The 13,975-nt window shown below is 45.1% G+C and overlaps 1 protein-coding gene across 1 annotated transcript in view; it reads left to right on the top strand.

Moving 5' to 3' along the window:
• The window catches only part of ADGRV1 (adhesion G protein-coupled receptor V1), a 681,209-nt gene that overhangs the window by 177,312 nt on the left and 489,922 nt on the right, over nucleotides 1-13,975 (top strand). Inside the window, exons 33-34 of the mRNA XM_075837359.1 lie at nucleotides 616-797; nucleotides 8,946-9,757. Coding sequence (XP_075693474.1) covers nucleotides 616-797; nucleotides 8,946-9,757 — 994 coding nt within the window. The remainder of the gene's footprint in view (nucleotides 1-615; nucleotides 798-8,945; nucleotides 9,758-13,975) is intronic.

Raw genomic sequence — 13,975 nt, 5'->3', positions numbered from 1 at the left:
AATAAGTAAAATAAAAAAAACATCAATGGCCATTGTATTAAGAATATACTTATTTCTTGTGTAAACTTGATAGTTATAAAACATTTAATCTATTTTATTGTAAAGTAGAAAATTATTTTGATCAACAATCAATATCTATTATGTTATGATGACCGAGGACTTGCACTGTGATATTTTCTCAATAAAGGAAAGTTAGCTGCTTGAAGCTCCGGCTAAGAGGCAGGATTGTCCATTAGGTGGCAAACTCCTATTTATATTTATGTTATCTCAAAAATAATATTAATTTAAAGGAACACTCTGGAAAAACCATGCACAGTGTTTTATGCCTGGTTCAGGGCTAGAGGGATCGGTACATGACAAAGAGATTCAGAACATACAAAAGAGAAATTCTGTGCCATGCACCACCCTCGCAGTGCCGACATTAGGCATAACACAGTGTATCTGTTTTGCTTGGCGTGCCTTTACCACTCAGAGCTTGCTATATTTATCTTTATCATACATCATTTTGTCCCAGTTATATATAGAACGACTATTAATTTCTCAGTAAAAAAAAAACATTTACTATGTACGAAAGAAATAAAACATAAGATATATAAAAAAAATTTATTCCACTAGGTGATTTTAATACAGCTGACTGGGGCCTCAAATGGAGGAACTATTGGTCAAGAAGGAGTGGCTAAAATCATTATGCCACCCAATGACAATCCCTATGGCACCATTTCATTTTATAAAACTGTGTACAAGATTCAGGAACCATTGGAGAAGAGTTCTTCTGCAAATATTACCATCAGGAGGAGGTCTGTTTAGCTTCTCTACTAATAATATTCTTCAAAAATTATCTAAATGGAATGCAACCAAGCTTAATAAGTTCACTCTTTGATATGATCTGAACAATTTTTATTATCTGCACTACTCTTTGGGTTTGCTTTGCAATGCAGAGTAGTTCTGTTTGAAGATTTTCCAACTCCAAATTTGAACATCAATTTGTTTATTTGCTATGTTTCAACGTCTGTACTGATTCATTTTCTAATTTCTAACGGCCATGGAGCTCCATCCTCTTTTACAGAGCTCCAAATTTAGGCAGGCATAGAGTTAAATAATAACATTTTGACTTATGGCTGCCACCGCTTGGGCGAGCTTACTACATACAGATTTATACAGTGCCCACCAAAAGTTCTGAAACACCCTCATAACTTTTGAACGGCTCGAGGTAGAGGTTTGAAATTTGGTAGGATTTAATGGGGTCATAAAATCTACCAGTTAACGCCCCAAAAACACCGCCACCCCCTTGGGGGTGGTGGGGTGTTTGGGCTTAGCAAAATCTTATATGGCACGGGGGGACGAGTGGGGGCTCATTTGAAAGCTCTTTTCAATACAAAAACGATGCTGCAAATGAATTTGATAGGACTTTTTTTCACTGAGATATTTAACGTTAAAGTTATCATCTTCATTATCGACTACCCAATAGCATTACCCAAAATGGACCACGCAGAGGTCGCACGGTCAGATTTACATCTCATCGGGGTGCTAGATTAATGTGAGTCCCCTTGCCTCTCACTTTTGTGTGCGTGTGTGTACACAGCCCGAGATAAGGACCCCGGGGTTCGTCAATCGCCTGGTATTTAACGACTCCAAACCCTCTCTGCGCTGTGTGTGTGTGTGTTGTCCAGCCAACCAAAGCAAGACCGAGGACATGTATTATGTGTATTAGTACAAACATAACAATTACTGTATTAAATCAAATGTTCGAACTGATGTCCTTCAACAACTTGACAGTGTCCTAAGCGAACATAAAACGTGTTGATAACGTTATTTATAAAATCTGGTGTGATTGAATCAGAATTTTCCGCAGCTCGTCTAAGTTTGCGATCCTAGTTTCATAGACTTTACTTTTTAAATACCCCCAGTAAAAAAAGTCTAATGGGGTCAGATCTGGTGATCTCGGTAGCCATTCTATCGGGCCTCTTCTATTAATCCATTGATCAGGAAAATTATCATTCAGAAGATTTCGAGCTCGCAGAGAAAAATGAGCCTGAGCTCCATCCTGCTGATACCAAACATTGCGGAAAGCTTCTCAGCAATATTTTGAATATAGATGGTATCACTTGGTTTCTTAGCAAATTGCAGTCATTTTCTGCATTTATGTATCCTTCAATGAAAAACGGTCCTACAATATGATTGAGCAATATTCCGGCCCAAGCGTTAATCTTCTGAGGATACGGGGTTTGACTGTCTCTCATCCTGTAATGCTGGGGTAGGGAGACAGACAGGTAAGCCCTAATCTACCCGCCACTCAGTCCCTGCCTACTTGCAACGGCCCATACTAGGCGACGGCGTACAACTGGGCGACGGTCCCTACGCTCACTATGTGCACGACAGACAAACAGACAAGGGTACACAGTAGCTAAGGGAAATGGGGCAGTTGCCCACAGCAACCCCGTGAGCAACAAGAGTAGTGAACGAGCCGAGTCAAACCAGGTGTGTACGAGGTACCAAACGCAGAGCAGAAGAGTAGTCAGTAAAGCCAGGGTCAATATGAAGCAAGGTCAATAATAATAGCAGGAGCAGCAGAGCCAGGAAACAGGCAGAATCACAGGCAAAGGAGGAGCAGGAAATGAAGGTATAAATAGACTGGCCAGGCTGTGATAGGCTCTCCCATTTCTCAGCCTCCCAGCCTGAGTGGTAGAAGAAGGAGTCACTCTATCAGACTTAGGAGCAGGTGCAGACTGACTAACCACGGGCGTCGATACAGAAGCTGTGTTTGGCAGAACCTTTACAGTACCCCCCCCCTTTTATGAGGGGCCACTGGACCCTTTCTAGGTGGACCTGGCTTATTGGGGAACCGAAGATGGAACCTCCTGAGCAATACTCCAGCGTGAACATCCCGGGCGGGTACCCAAGTCCTCTCCTCAGGCCCGTATCCACTCCAATGGACCAGGTACTGGAGGGAGCCTTGGACAATTCTGCTGTCCACAATCTTGGCCACCTCGAATTCTACCCCTTCAGGGGTGAGAATAGGGACCGGACGTTTCCTCGAGGGAGCCAAGGACGGGGAGCAGCGTTTCAGGAGGGAGGCATGAAACACGTTGTGTATTCGAAAAGACGGGGTAACTCCAGTCGGAAAGGAGACAGGGTTAAGGACTTCAAAGACCTTGTACGGCCCTATATAGCGGGGAGCAAATTTTTTGGACGGGACTTTAAGGCGCAAATTTTTGGAAGACAGCCACACCAGATCCCCGACCACAAACAAGGGGTTAGCAGAACGTCTTCTATCAGCCTGAGTCTTTTGTATGCTCTGGGACGCCTCTAGGTTCTTCTGAACCTGGGCCCAGACTGTGCACAGTTCCCGATGAACGACATCTACCTCGGGATTTGTTGGAACCACCAGGTGAAACGGAGGAGAACCGTGGATTAAACCCAAAATTACAGAAAATGGGGGAGACCCCTGACGAGTTACTGACCCGGTTATTAAGGGAAAATTCAGCGAGGGAAATGAAGGAGACCCAATCATATTGACAGTCAGAGATAAAACACCTTAAATATTGTTCTAGAGACTGATTAGTCCTCTCGGTTTGGCCATTAGTTTCAGGATGGAAGGCAGAGGAGAAGGACAGATCAATCTCCAACTTTTTACAGAAGGCTCTCCAAAACAATGAAACAAATTGAACCCCTCTGTCAGAAACAATATTGACAGGAACCCCATGGAGACGCAGGATGTGTTTGACAAACAAGGTAGCTAGCATCTTGGCATTGGGTAGTTTCTTGAGGGGCACAAAGTTGCACATCTTACTAAAGCGGTCTACTACAACCCACACCACCGACTTGCCTTGCGATAGAGGCAGATCGGTGATAAAATCCATGGAGATATGGGTCAAAGGTCTCTGGGGAATGGGCAAAGAACATAGTAAGCCTGCTGGTCGGGACCTGGGAGTCTTGGACCTAGCACAAATTTCACAAGCGGCGACGTAGGCCTTAACGTCTTTAAGCAACCCAGGCCACCAATTGTTTCTGGCAATGAGGTGCTTGGTACCCAGGATGCCTGGATGGCCAGATAGTGCAGAGTCATGATTTTCCCTGAGTACCCTTAGCCGGAATTGCAGGGGAACAAACAGCTTGTTCTCAGGAAGGTTCCCGGGAGCTGAACCTTGATTAGCCGCAATTTCGGAGACTAAGTCAGAATCAACAGAGGAAATTATTATACCTGGGGGCAAAACACAAGCAGGATCTACCTCCGAAGGATGGCTTGCCATGAAGCTACGCGACAGTGCATCAGCTTTAACATTTTTAGACCCAGCCCTATAGGTGACCAAAAAGTTGAATCTAGTAAAAAATAACGCCCATCGAGCTTGTCTCGGGTTTAGCCTCCGGGCAGATTCTAGGAAAACCAGATTCTTGTTGCCGGTAAGGGCCGTACCTGGTGCCTAGCCCCCTCCAAGAAGTGGCGCCACTCTTCAAATGCCCATTTAATGGCTAAGAGTTCACGGTTGCCAATGTCATAGTTACTCTCAGTGGGTGAGAACTTCCTGGAGAAGTAGGCACAGGGACGGAGATGGGTGAGGGACCTGGTACCCTGGGACAAGACAGCACCCACTCCCACCTCGGAGGCGTCAACCTCCACGATGAATGGCTCCATTTGGTTAGGCTGAATCAGCACTGGGGCCGAGATAAAGCACTTCTTAAGGACCTCAAAAGCCTGGACCGCCTCTGGAGGCCAGTGGAAGAGATCAGCACCTTTGCGAGTGAGATCCGTAAGAGGCTTAGCGATGACCGAGAAGTTAGCAATAAATCTCCTGTAATAATTAGCAAACCACAGGAAGCACTGTAACGCCTTCAGGGAGGCAGGTTGGACCCATTCAGCCACAGCCTGAACCTTGGCAGTGTCCATGCGGAATTCATGAGGAGTGAGGATTTGACCCAAAAATTGTATCTCCTGCACCCCAAACACACATTTTTCGGTTTTAGCAAACAGTTTGTTTTCCCGAAGGGCCTGGAGCACCTTCCTGACATGCTCAATGTGAGAGGACCAGTCCTTGGAAAACACAAATATGTCATCAAGGTACACTACAAGAAATACACCCAGGTAGTCTCTTAAAATCTCATTTATGAAATTCTAGAAGACCGCGGGAGCATTACACATCCCAAAGGGCATGACGAGGTATTCGAAATTACCTTCGGGCGTGTTAAACGCAGTCTTCCACTCATCCCCCTCTTTGATACGGATAAGGTTATACGCCCCCGTAGATCAAACTTAGAGAACCATTGGGCCCCCTGAACCTGATTAAAGAGATCAGGAATCAAAGGAAGGGGATACTGGTTCCTTACAGTGACCTTATTCAAGTTACGGTACTCAATGCATGGCCTAAGACCACCATCCTTCTTCCCTACGAAGAAGAAGCCAGCACCTACCGGAGAAGTAGAGGGGCGAATGTAACCCTTGGCCAGGCATTCCTGGATATACTCTCTCATGGCTTCACGTTCGGGACAAGAGAGATTAAATATCCTACCCTTAGGGAGCTTAGCTCCTGGTACCAAATTGATTGCGCAATCGTATTCTCTATGAGGAGGTAACACTTCGGAGGCCTTTTTAGAAAAAACATCAGCGAAGTCCTGAATAAACTCAGGTAGAGTGTTCACCTCCTCAGGGAGAGAAATACAATTAACAGAAAAACATGACGTCATGCATTCATTACCCCATTTGGTGAGATCCTCAGTATTCCAGTTAAACGTGGGATTATGCATCTGCAACCAGGTAAGGCCTAAAACCAAATCGGACGATAATCCCTGCATCACCAGTACAGAGCACTGCTCCAAATACATGGAGCCAACAAGGAGTTCAAAAACAGGGGTATGCTGCGTAAAATAACCATTAGTAAGAGGAGTGGAGTCGATACCCACTACCGGGACAGGTTTAGGCAAATCAATCAATGACATAGCTAGAGACATAGCAAATTCCACAGACATAATATTAGCAGAAGACCCTGAATCCACGAAGGCACTGCCGGTAGCAGACCTACCACCAAAAGAGACCTGAAAGGGAAGCAAGATCTTATTAGGTTTCATATTTACGGGAAATACCAGTGCGCCCAAGCGACCTCCCCGATGGTCACTTAGGCGCGTTAGTTTTCCGGCTGCTTATTCTTACACCTAGGACAGTTGTTCACTTGATGCTTGTCATCCCCACAGTAGAAGCAGAGACCATTCTTCCTGCGGAACTCTCTACGTTGTTGGGGAGACACGGAGGCCCCAAGTTGCATAGGTTCATCCGAGTTTTCCGTGGAAGAACGAAGCAACGGAACCTCGGGAGCCATCATGGAGCCAGAGGAGAAAGCACAAAAACGTTCAAGTCGTCGTTCCCTGAGACGTCGGTCAAGACGTACCGCTAAAGCCATAACCTGATCTAGAGAGTCAGAAGAGGGATAGCTAACTAACAGGTCCTTCAGGGCGTTCGACAGACCCAATCTAAACTGGCACCTCAAGGCAGGGTCATTCCACCGAGAAGCTACACACCACTTCCGAAAGTCCGAACAGTACTCCTCAACGGGTCTCTTACCCTGACGTAAGGTCACCAGCTGACTCTCGGCAAAGGCAGTCTTGTCAGTCTCGTCATATATGAGCCCGAGAGCAGAAAAAAAAAGGTCAACAGAGGAAAAATCAGGAGCGTAGGGAGCCAAGGAGAAGGCCCATTCTTGGGGCCTGTCCTGGAGCCGGGACATAATTATACCCACTCGCTGGCTCTCAGAACCTGAGGAGTGGGGCTTTAGACGGAAATAGAGCCTACAACTCTCCCGAAAGGAGAAAAAAGTCTTCCGGTCCCCTGAGAACCGGTCAGGCAACTTGAGGTGGGCTTCAAGAGGTGAGGTGGGGGGCACTACCAGGGTAGCATCATGCTGTTTGCCCCTCTGAGCAAGGGCTTGGACCTGAAGAGAGAGGCCCTGCATTTGCTGAGCCAGGGTCTCAAGGGGGTCCATAGTTGTGTCAGGGACCAGGGTAGAAAAGGTATATGGGCCTGTGATTATGTAATGCTGGGGTAGGGAGACAGACAGGTAAGCCCTAATCTACCCGCCACTCTGTCCCTGCCTACTTGCAACGGCCCGTCCTAGGCGACGGCGTACAACTGGGCGACGGTCTCTACGCTCACTATGTGCACAACAGACAAACAGACAAGGGTACACAGAAGCTAAGGGAAATTGGGCAGTTGCCCACGGCAACCCCGTGAGCAACAAGAGTAGTGAACGAGCCAAGTCAAACCAGGAGTGTACGAGGTACCAAACGCAGAGCAGGAGAGTAGTCAGTAAAGCCAGGGTCAATATGAAGCAAGGTCAATATAATAGCAGGAGCAGCAGAGCCAGGAAACAGGCAGAATCACAGGAAAAGGAGGAGCAGGAAATGAAGGTATAAATAGACAGAGGGCGGGAGCTAGCTCCGTCTGGCCAGGCTGTGATAGGCTCTCCCACTTCTCAGCCTCCCAGCCTGACTGGTAGAAGAAGGAGTTACTATCAGACTTAGGAGCAGGTGCAGACTGACTAACCACGGGTGTCGATACAGAAGCTGTGTCTGGCAGAACCTTTACACATCCAATGTGGATTTTCGTCTGCCCAATAACTCATGTTCTGTCGATTTACAGAACCATTTAGTTCAAACGTAGCTTCATCCGAAAAACAGGTCCAGTTAAAAATCTGATGATTATCATCAAATCGTGTCATCATTGTATCGCAAAATTCCACTCTTCTATCATATTAATCTTCGGATAGCTCCTAAACTAGACGTATTTTATAAGGATGATAATGATGCCTCTTCAAAATTCGACGGACTGATGTGGCGCCGATATCATTTTGTTGTGCTCCACTTGAGACAGATGTATGAGGATTATCATATACAGTGAGCAGAACATCTTAAGGTTTTTCATCATTACTAGCATGTTTGGGTCTTCCGGATCTCGGTGCATCTTTAATTGAACCGGTTATTTAGAAAAGATGAACAGTTCTTTTAACAGTTGACAATGAAATTGTATCACAGATAGAATAAGTGGCATTGAATAAAGCCGCTACTTCTCAATAGGATCATGAATAAAGTGATCCTTTCCGTTTCGGTCAAATGCCTTTTGTGATATGACAATAGAAATTTACAAAAATGGAAATTACTCTTCGAATTAGCGTTCTCTGAAATTCACAAGTGACTACCGAAATGTGTACACATGAAATCATGTTACAATCGTAGAAAAGGTCCATTTTGTATCGCCGAGGCCTATTGTAATAATACGTAATTTAAAGTCACCTTGATGTGACATTCCCAAGCTCACACACATGCACACGCGCCCACACACATTTAGGATTTTACCCGCGCGGTACATTTTGGGTAAGGCTAACACTGGCGATAGCCGATAATGAAGATAACTTTAAATTAAAATATCTCAGAATTGTTTTCTTATTGAAAAGAGCTTTCAAATGAGCCCCCACTCGACCCCATATGCCATTTAAGATTTTGCTGTTATCGCCAGCTTTCTGATGTAAATTATAATAAATTTGTTGTTTTGGCAGAAGCCCTGTCCCCTTCAGTTAGACCCACCCCTTATCACGCCACTTTTATAAAGTGTCAAGAAAAGTACAAAGTCACAAATTTTGGCAGAACTATGGCGTGCGCCAAACTGGTGTTAAACTTTTGATACTTTCCCCCATATTATGTAAATGATCAGCACAAAATTTAGGATCTGCAATTGAAATGATCCACAAAGTTGAAGTTCCACTTTAGGGTTCCTATTAAATTTGACTTGGCTTGGAAATCCCCCATTTTTTTTTAATTAATAGTTTAATTTATTTTCTATATTTACACTATAACGTTTTATTATGTTTAGCTGTCTAAACTAGTTTACTATTCAAAATTATAGATCATTAAAAACAGATATTTTAGAGTTGTTTTTGTAATACTTCTGTGTTATTTCTCTTTAGTGGAGGACGATTTGGCCTCTTGCAGTTACTATATAGTACCACTGAGATGGATGTGGTTGGTCTTGCAGTTGAAGAAGGCCAAGACATATTGTCTTGCTACAAATCTCCATTCCAAGGAATTCCATTGGTATCATCAAGAACTGCCGTCAATGTTTCCTTAGCCAGAAACCCTGTTCAGGCCTGTGCCATTGCATGCTTGAAAAACCAAGTATGTTCATCTTTTTCTTATAGCAATGTCTCCAGCAATCTTCAATGTTTCTGGATAACAGCGCTTTCATATCAACTTGTAAACAGTACAGAGTTCTGGACATATAAGAAGAACAGTACCAGTGTGTCTGTGCTTTTTAGCTCACAAGCAACGCCTGGGAGTGATTATGAAACTATTACGGGGCAGTGGTTCACAATGAAGGAAGGAGAAGAATTTGCAAACATTACAGTCTCTATACTAACCGACAGCTTCCCAGAACTAGATGAGCGATTCATTGTGTCACTTCTTGAAGTTAGGCTACTAAACATTTCTGCCATCTTAAAGAATCAGCCAACGATAGGTCAGCCAAACACATCAGTGGTTGTGATCATGATGAATGGAGACGCCTTTGGGGTTTTTGTCATTTACAGCCGGAGTCCAAATGCTACCAATGGAGGTCACCATGTGGAAGTGCAAGAACAACCACATACAATGGTCCAGCTGGTAATAGAGCGTCGAGAGGGCAGTCTAGGGCAAGTGAATGTTGCATGGAGTATCGTTGGAGGAACAGCTTCCAGAAATGATGATTTTTTAGCGGATGGAGAAGTATTAATCTTTGCCGAAGGTACAGTTCTCAATCTTAATATATGCACTTAGAAATGTCAGACATGTTTTGTTTTCTAGTACTGTATTTAAGCTATTTCCTATTATTATGTTGACACTGATTATTGAATGATCTGTGATAAGAACAATGCAATGCTCCATACAGCATTTGCATTTATGCAGTAATACACTATATGGTTAATCGTATGTGGTCTCCTAATTATTGAGTTCTAGTGTTTCAGCCACATACATTGCAACAGTTACATAAAATCCAGCACACCGCCATGCAATCTGCATAGACAAATTTTGCTAGTAGTAAGGATCGTACTGGATGCCATCTTTGCCATGAGACAGTTTTTTAAATTTCTGATCTGCTAGATCTGTCCCATACAACTGTAAATGTAATTATTGGTAAGTTGAAGCAACTAGAAGTAACATCAGCTCAGCCATAAGCAAAAGACCATGCAAACTCACAGAACGGGGCCACTGAGTGTTAAAGCACGTGGTGCATAATATCGCCTATCCCTCATTACAGAGTTTCAAACTGCCTCTGGAAGTGACATCAGCACAAGAACTGTGCGTCGGGAATTTCATGAAATAGATTTCAATGTTGAAACAGCTGCACACCATACAAGATCACCATTCACAATGCCAAGTGTTGGCTAGAGTGGTGTAGAGCACACTGCCACTGGATTCTGGAGCAGTGGAAATATGTTCTGTGGAGTGATGAATCACATTTCACTATCTGGCAGTCTAGCGGACTAATTTTGGTTTAGTAGACGCCAGGAACACACTACTTACTGGAATGGATAGTTGATACTGTCAAATTTGATGGAGAAGGGTTTGACTAGGCCCCTTGGCTTCAGTTAAGGGAAATGTTAGTGCTAAGGCCTCATTTACACGAGCGTGTGCGTTTTGCGCGCGCAAAAAACGCAGCGTTTTGCGTGCGCAAAAGGCACTTGACAGCTCCGTGTGTTATCCGTGTATGATGCGCGGCTGCGTGATTTTCGCGCAGCCGCCATCATAGAGATGAGGCTAGTCGACGTCAGTCACTGTCCATGGTGCTGAAAGAGTTAACTGATCGGCAGTAACTCTTTCAGCACCCTCGACAGTGCATTCCGATCACCATATCGAGTAACCTGTTAAAAAAAAAAGAGGTTCGTACTTACCGAGAACTTCCTGGCCGTTGCCTTGGTGACGCGTCCTTGGTGACGCGCCTCTCTTGACATCTGGCCCCACCTCCCTGGATGACGCAGCAGTCCATGTGACCGCCGCAGCCTGTGCTTGGCTTGTGATTGGCTGCAGCTGTCACTTGGACTGAATTGTCATCCCGGGAGGTCAGACTGGAGGAAGAAGCCGGGAGTTATCGGTAAGTCAGAACTTTTTTTTTTTTACACGTTCACGTATATTGGAATCGGAAGTCACTGTCCAGGGTGCTGAACCAGTTTAACTCTTTCAGCACCCTGCACAGTGACTGTCTCCTGCCGGGTTCGGTCTAAACGAGTTCGGCCGAACCCGGTAAAGTTCGGTTCGCTCATGTCTAAGACACTCCGTTCGGATGTTTGTAAACAGAAAAGCACGTGGTGCTTTTCTGTTTACATTCAGTTTGACAGCTCTTGCGCGAATCACGCAGTTCGCACGGAAGTGCTTCCGTGCGGCATGCGTGGTTTTCACGCACCCATTGACTTCAATGGGTGCGTGATGCGCGAAAAACGCACGATTATAGAACATGTCGTGAGTTTTACGCAACGCACTCGCGCTGCGCAAAATTCACGCATCGTCTGCACTGCCCCATAGAGTAATATGAGGCCTAAGGCATACAGTGACATTTTAGACAATTGTATGCTTACAACTTTGAGCCAACAGTTTGGGGAAGTCCCTTTACTTTCCTAGAATGGACTGTGAACAAAGTGAGGTCCATAAAAACTTTGATGGACCTGCACAGTGCCCTGACCTCATCTCCATCGAACACCTTCAAGGTTAATTAGAACACCAATTGCGAGCTAGACTTTCTTATCCAACTTCAGGTTTTGACCTCACAAACGCTCTTTTGGGTGAATGAACACAAATTCCCACAGGCACACTCCAAAATCTTGTGGAAAGCATTCCCCAAAGATTGGAGGCTGTTATAGCTGCAAAACAGGGACCAACTCCATAACTTATAGGAGTATGATGTCCAACAAGCTCATATACAGTATGTTTGATGATCAGGTGCTCACATACTTTTAGCCATATGGTGTAGATATTAATTGGATTGTCAAGGATTACAAAAAAGGCATCTGCTTTCAAGGAAATAGGGCTGAGTTGCAATTCCATACAGACCCTAAAAAAGAGTGGCGCTTTTCATGGAAAAACGTCAATACTACAAAATATGTTATGAAACTTTAATTATTGTGGAAAATCTTGTTTAATAAAGATGGGAATACAGTTGCCTGACTATTGTAAAATGTCACAGACTTTTGAAGGTAGAGATTAAAAGAAAGAATGAAATGTTCACGAATCCTAGTCATGCAATTGTTGCAATAATATGAATGCCATCCATAACTAAAATTTACAGGGCCCAATAGCAAAATTAGCAATGAACTACAGTAATACAATGAGCTGCATAACTGAGATGGATGGTAGTGCCATATTAAGTATTGGCCTACTTCACAAAGTAGAACCCACTCAGTAGTCTAGGTATCAGAAAGCTACCACTGTGTTTTCCCAGCAAAACGACATTTGACATTGCTTCTCTTGAGTGCCACTCCCCCCACCTCTGGATCTCTTAGAAACTTCTCGGGCTATAGTGGCAACTATTAAGTAATCCACTAAAATTAATAACTACATGTATTTTTTTTTACTATATCTCTATCCATTTCATGTACATCTATAAAGTGCTTTTAACGTAAGAATGCAAATTACGAGATTGCCTACATGTAAAAAAAAACTGGAAAGATAAATGTAAAAGATTTGTAACTCACAGCTCCAGTTTTACAGATGGTATTCCATATATAGTAAAATGACATTAATCTGCTAATTGATAGTGTGGGATTCCCTGTAATTTGGCATCAAACGTATCAAATTAGTGTCTATCAGTGGCGTAACTACCACTGTAGCAACCGTAGCGGCTACTACGTGAGCTGCAGCATGAGGGGGGCCCATGCCGCCCACCAACACGGCCCCCCCATGCCCGGTGGCACGACTAGCAGCCGTTATGGCTGTTGCAGCGGTAGCGACACCACTACGGGGCCCGCGACACCTGGCCCCTAACATTGTGGGTCGGGCAGCACGGGCCCCCTCATGCCTAGTGGTGTCGCTAGCACCGGAGGGGGCCCCATTCACTTGTATCTGCTTCCTCAGGACACAGATTCAAAATATTATAGGCTGCAGGCCACATTAGGCCTGCAGCCTATAAGGTGCTGGGAAGACTCGCTGCACAGGCCGGCTTGATGACGTAATTGTATCACGCTAGTCTGCGGATGCGTCCCGCCCTGACGCAATGCAGCGCTCAGTTTATCGCGGGAACGGGGCAAGGTAAGTAAAATATTTTTTTTGGGGGGGGGGGCTTTGTGGCAATATACAGGGGGGGGGGAGCAGGGTGGCACTATATACAAGGGGAGGAGCAGGGTAGCACTATATACAAGGAGCGAGCAGGGTGGAACAATATACAAGGGGGAAGCAGGGTGGCACTATATGCAAGGCGGAGCAGTGTGGCACTATATACAAGGGGGAGCAGGGTGTCACTATATACAAGAGGGGGAGCTGTGTGGCACTATCAACTCGGAGGTCTGTGTGGCGCTATTTACAGGGGGCTGTGTCTGGCACTATCTACAGGAGGCTGTGTGGCACTATCTACAAGGGAGGGGGGCTGCGTGGCACTATCTACTAGGGAGGGGGCTGTGTGGCACTATATACAAGGGAGGGGGGCAATGTGTGGCAGAATCTACAGGGGTCTGTGTGTGGCGCTATCTACAGTGGACTGTGTGGCACTATCTACTAATTGAGGGCTGAGTAGCACTATATACAAGGGAGGGGGACTGTTTGGCACTTCATACAAGGGAGGGGGGCTGTGTGACACTATATACAGGGGGGGCTTTATGGCGGTATCTACAGGAGGGCTGTATGCCACTATCTAAAAGGGGGAGGTGGGGGTTCTATCTACAAGTGGGGTGTGACACTGTCTACAGGGGTCTGTATGGCACAATCTACAGGGGGGCAGTATCTACTACAGGGGGCGCTATCTATAAGGGGGGCTGCA

This window comes from Rhinoderma darwinii, chromosome 1 (assembly GCF_050947455.1).
Source record: "Rhinoderma darwinii isolate aRhiDar2 chromosome 1, aRhiDar2.hap1, whole genome shotgun sequence".
NCBI lineage: Eukaryota > Metazoa > Chordata > Amphibia > Anura > Rhinodermatidae > Rhinoderma > Rhinoderma darwinii.
Note: the sequence above shows the minus strand (reverse complement) of the source record. Positions and strands in the feature narration are given on the sequence as shown.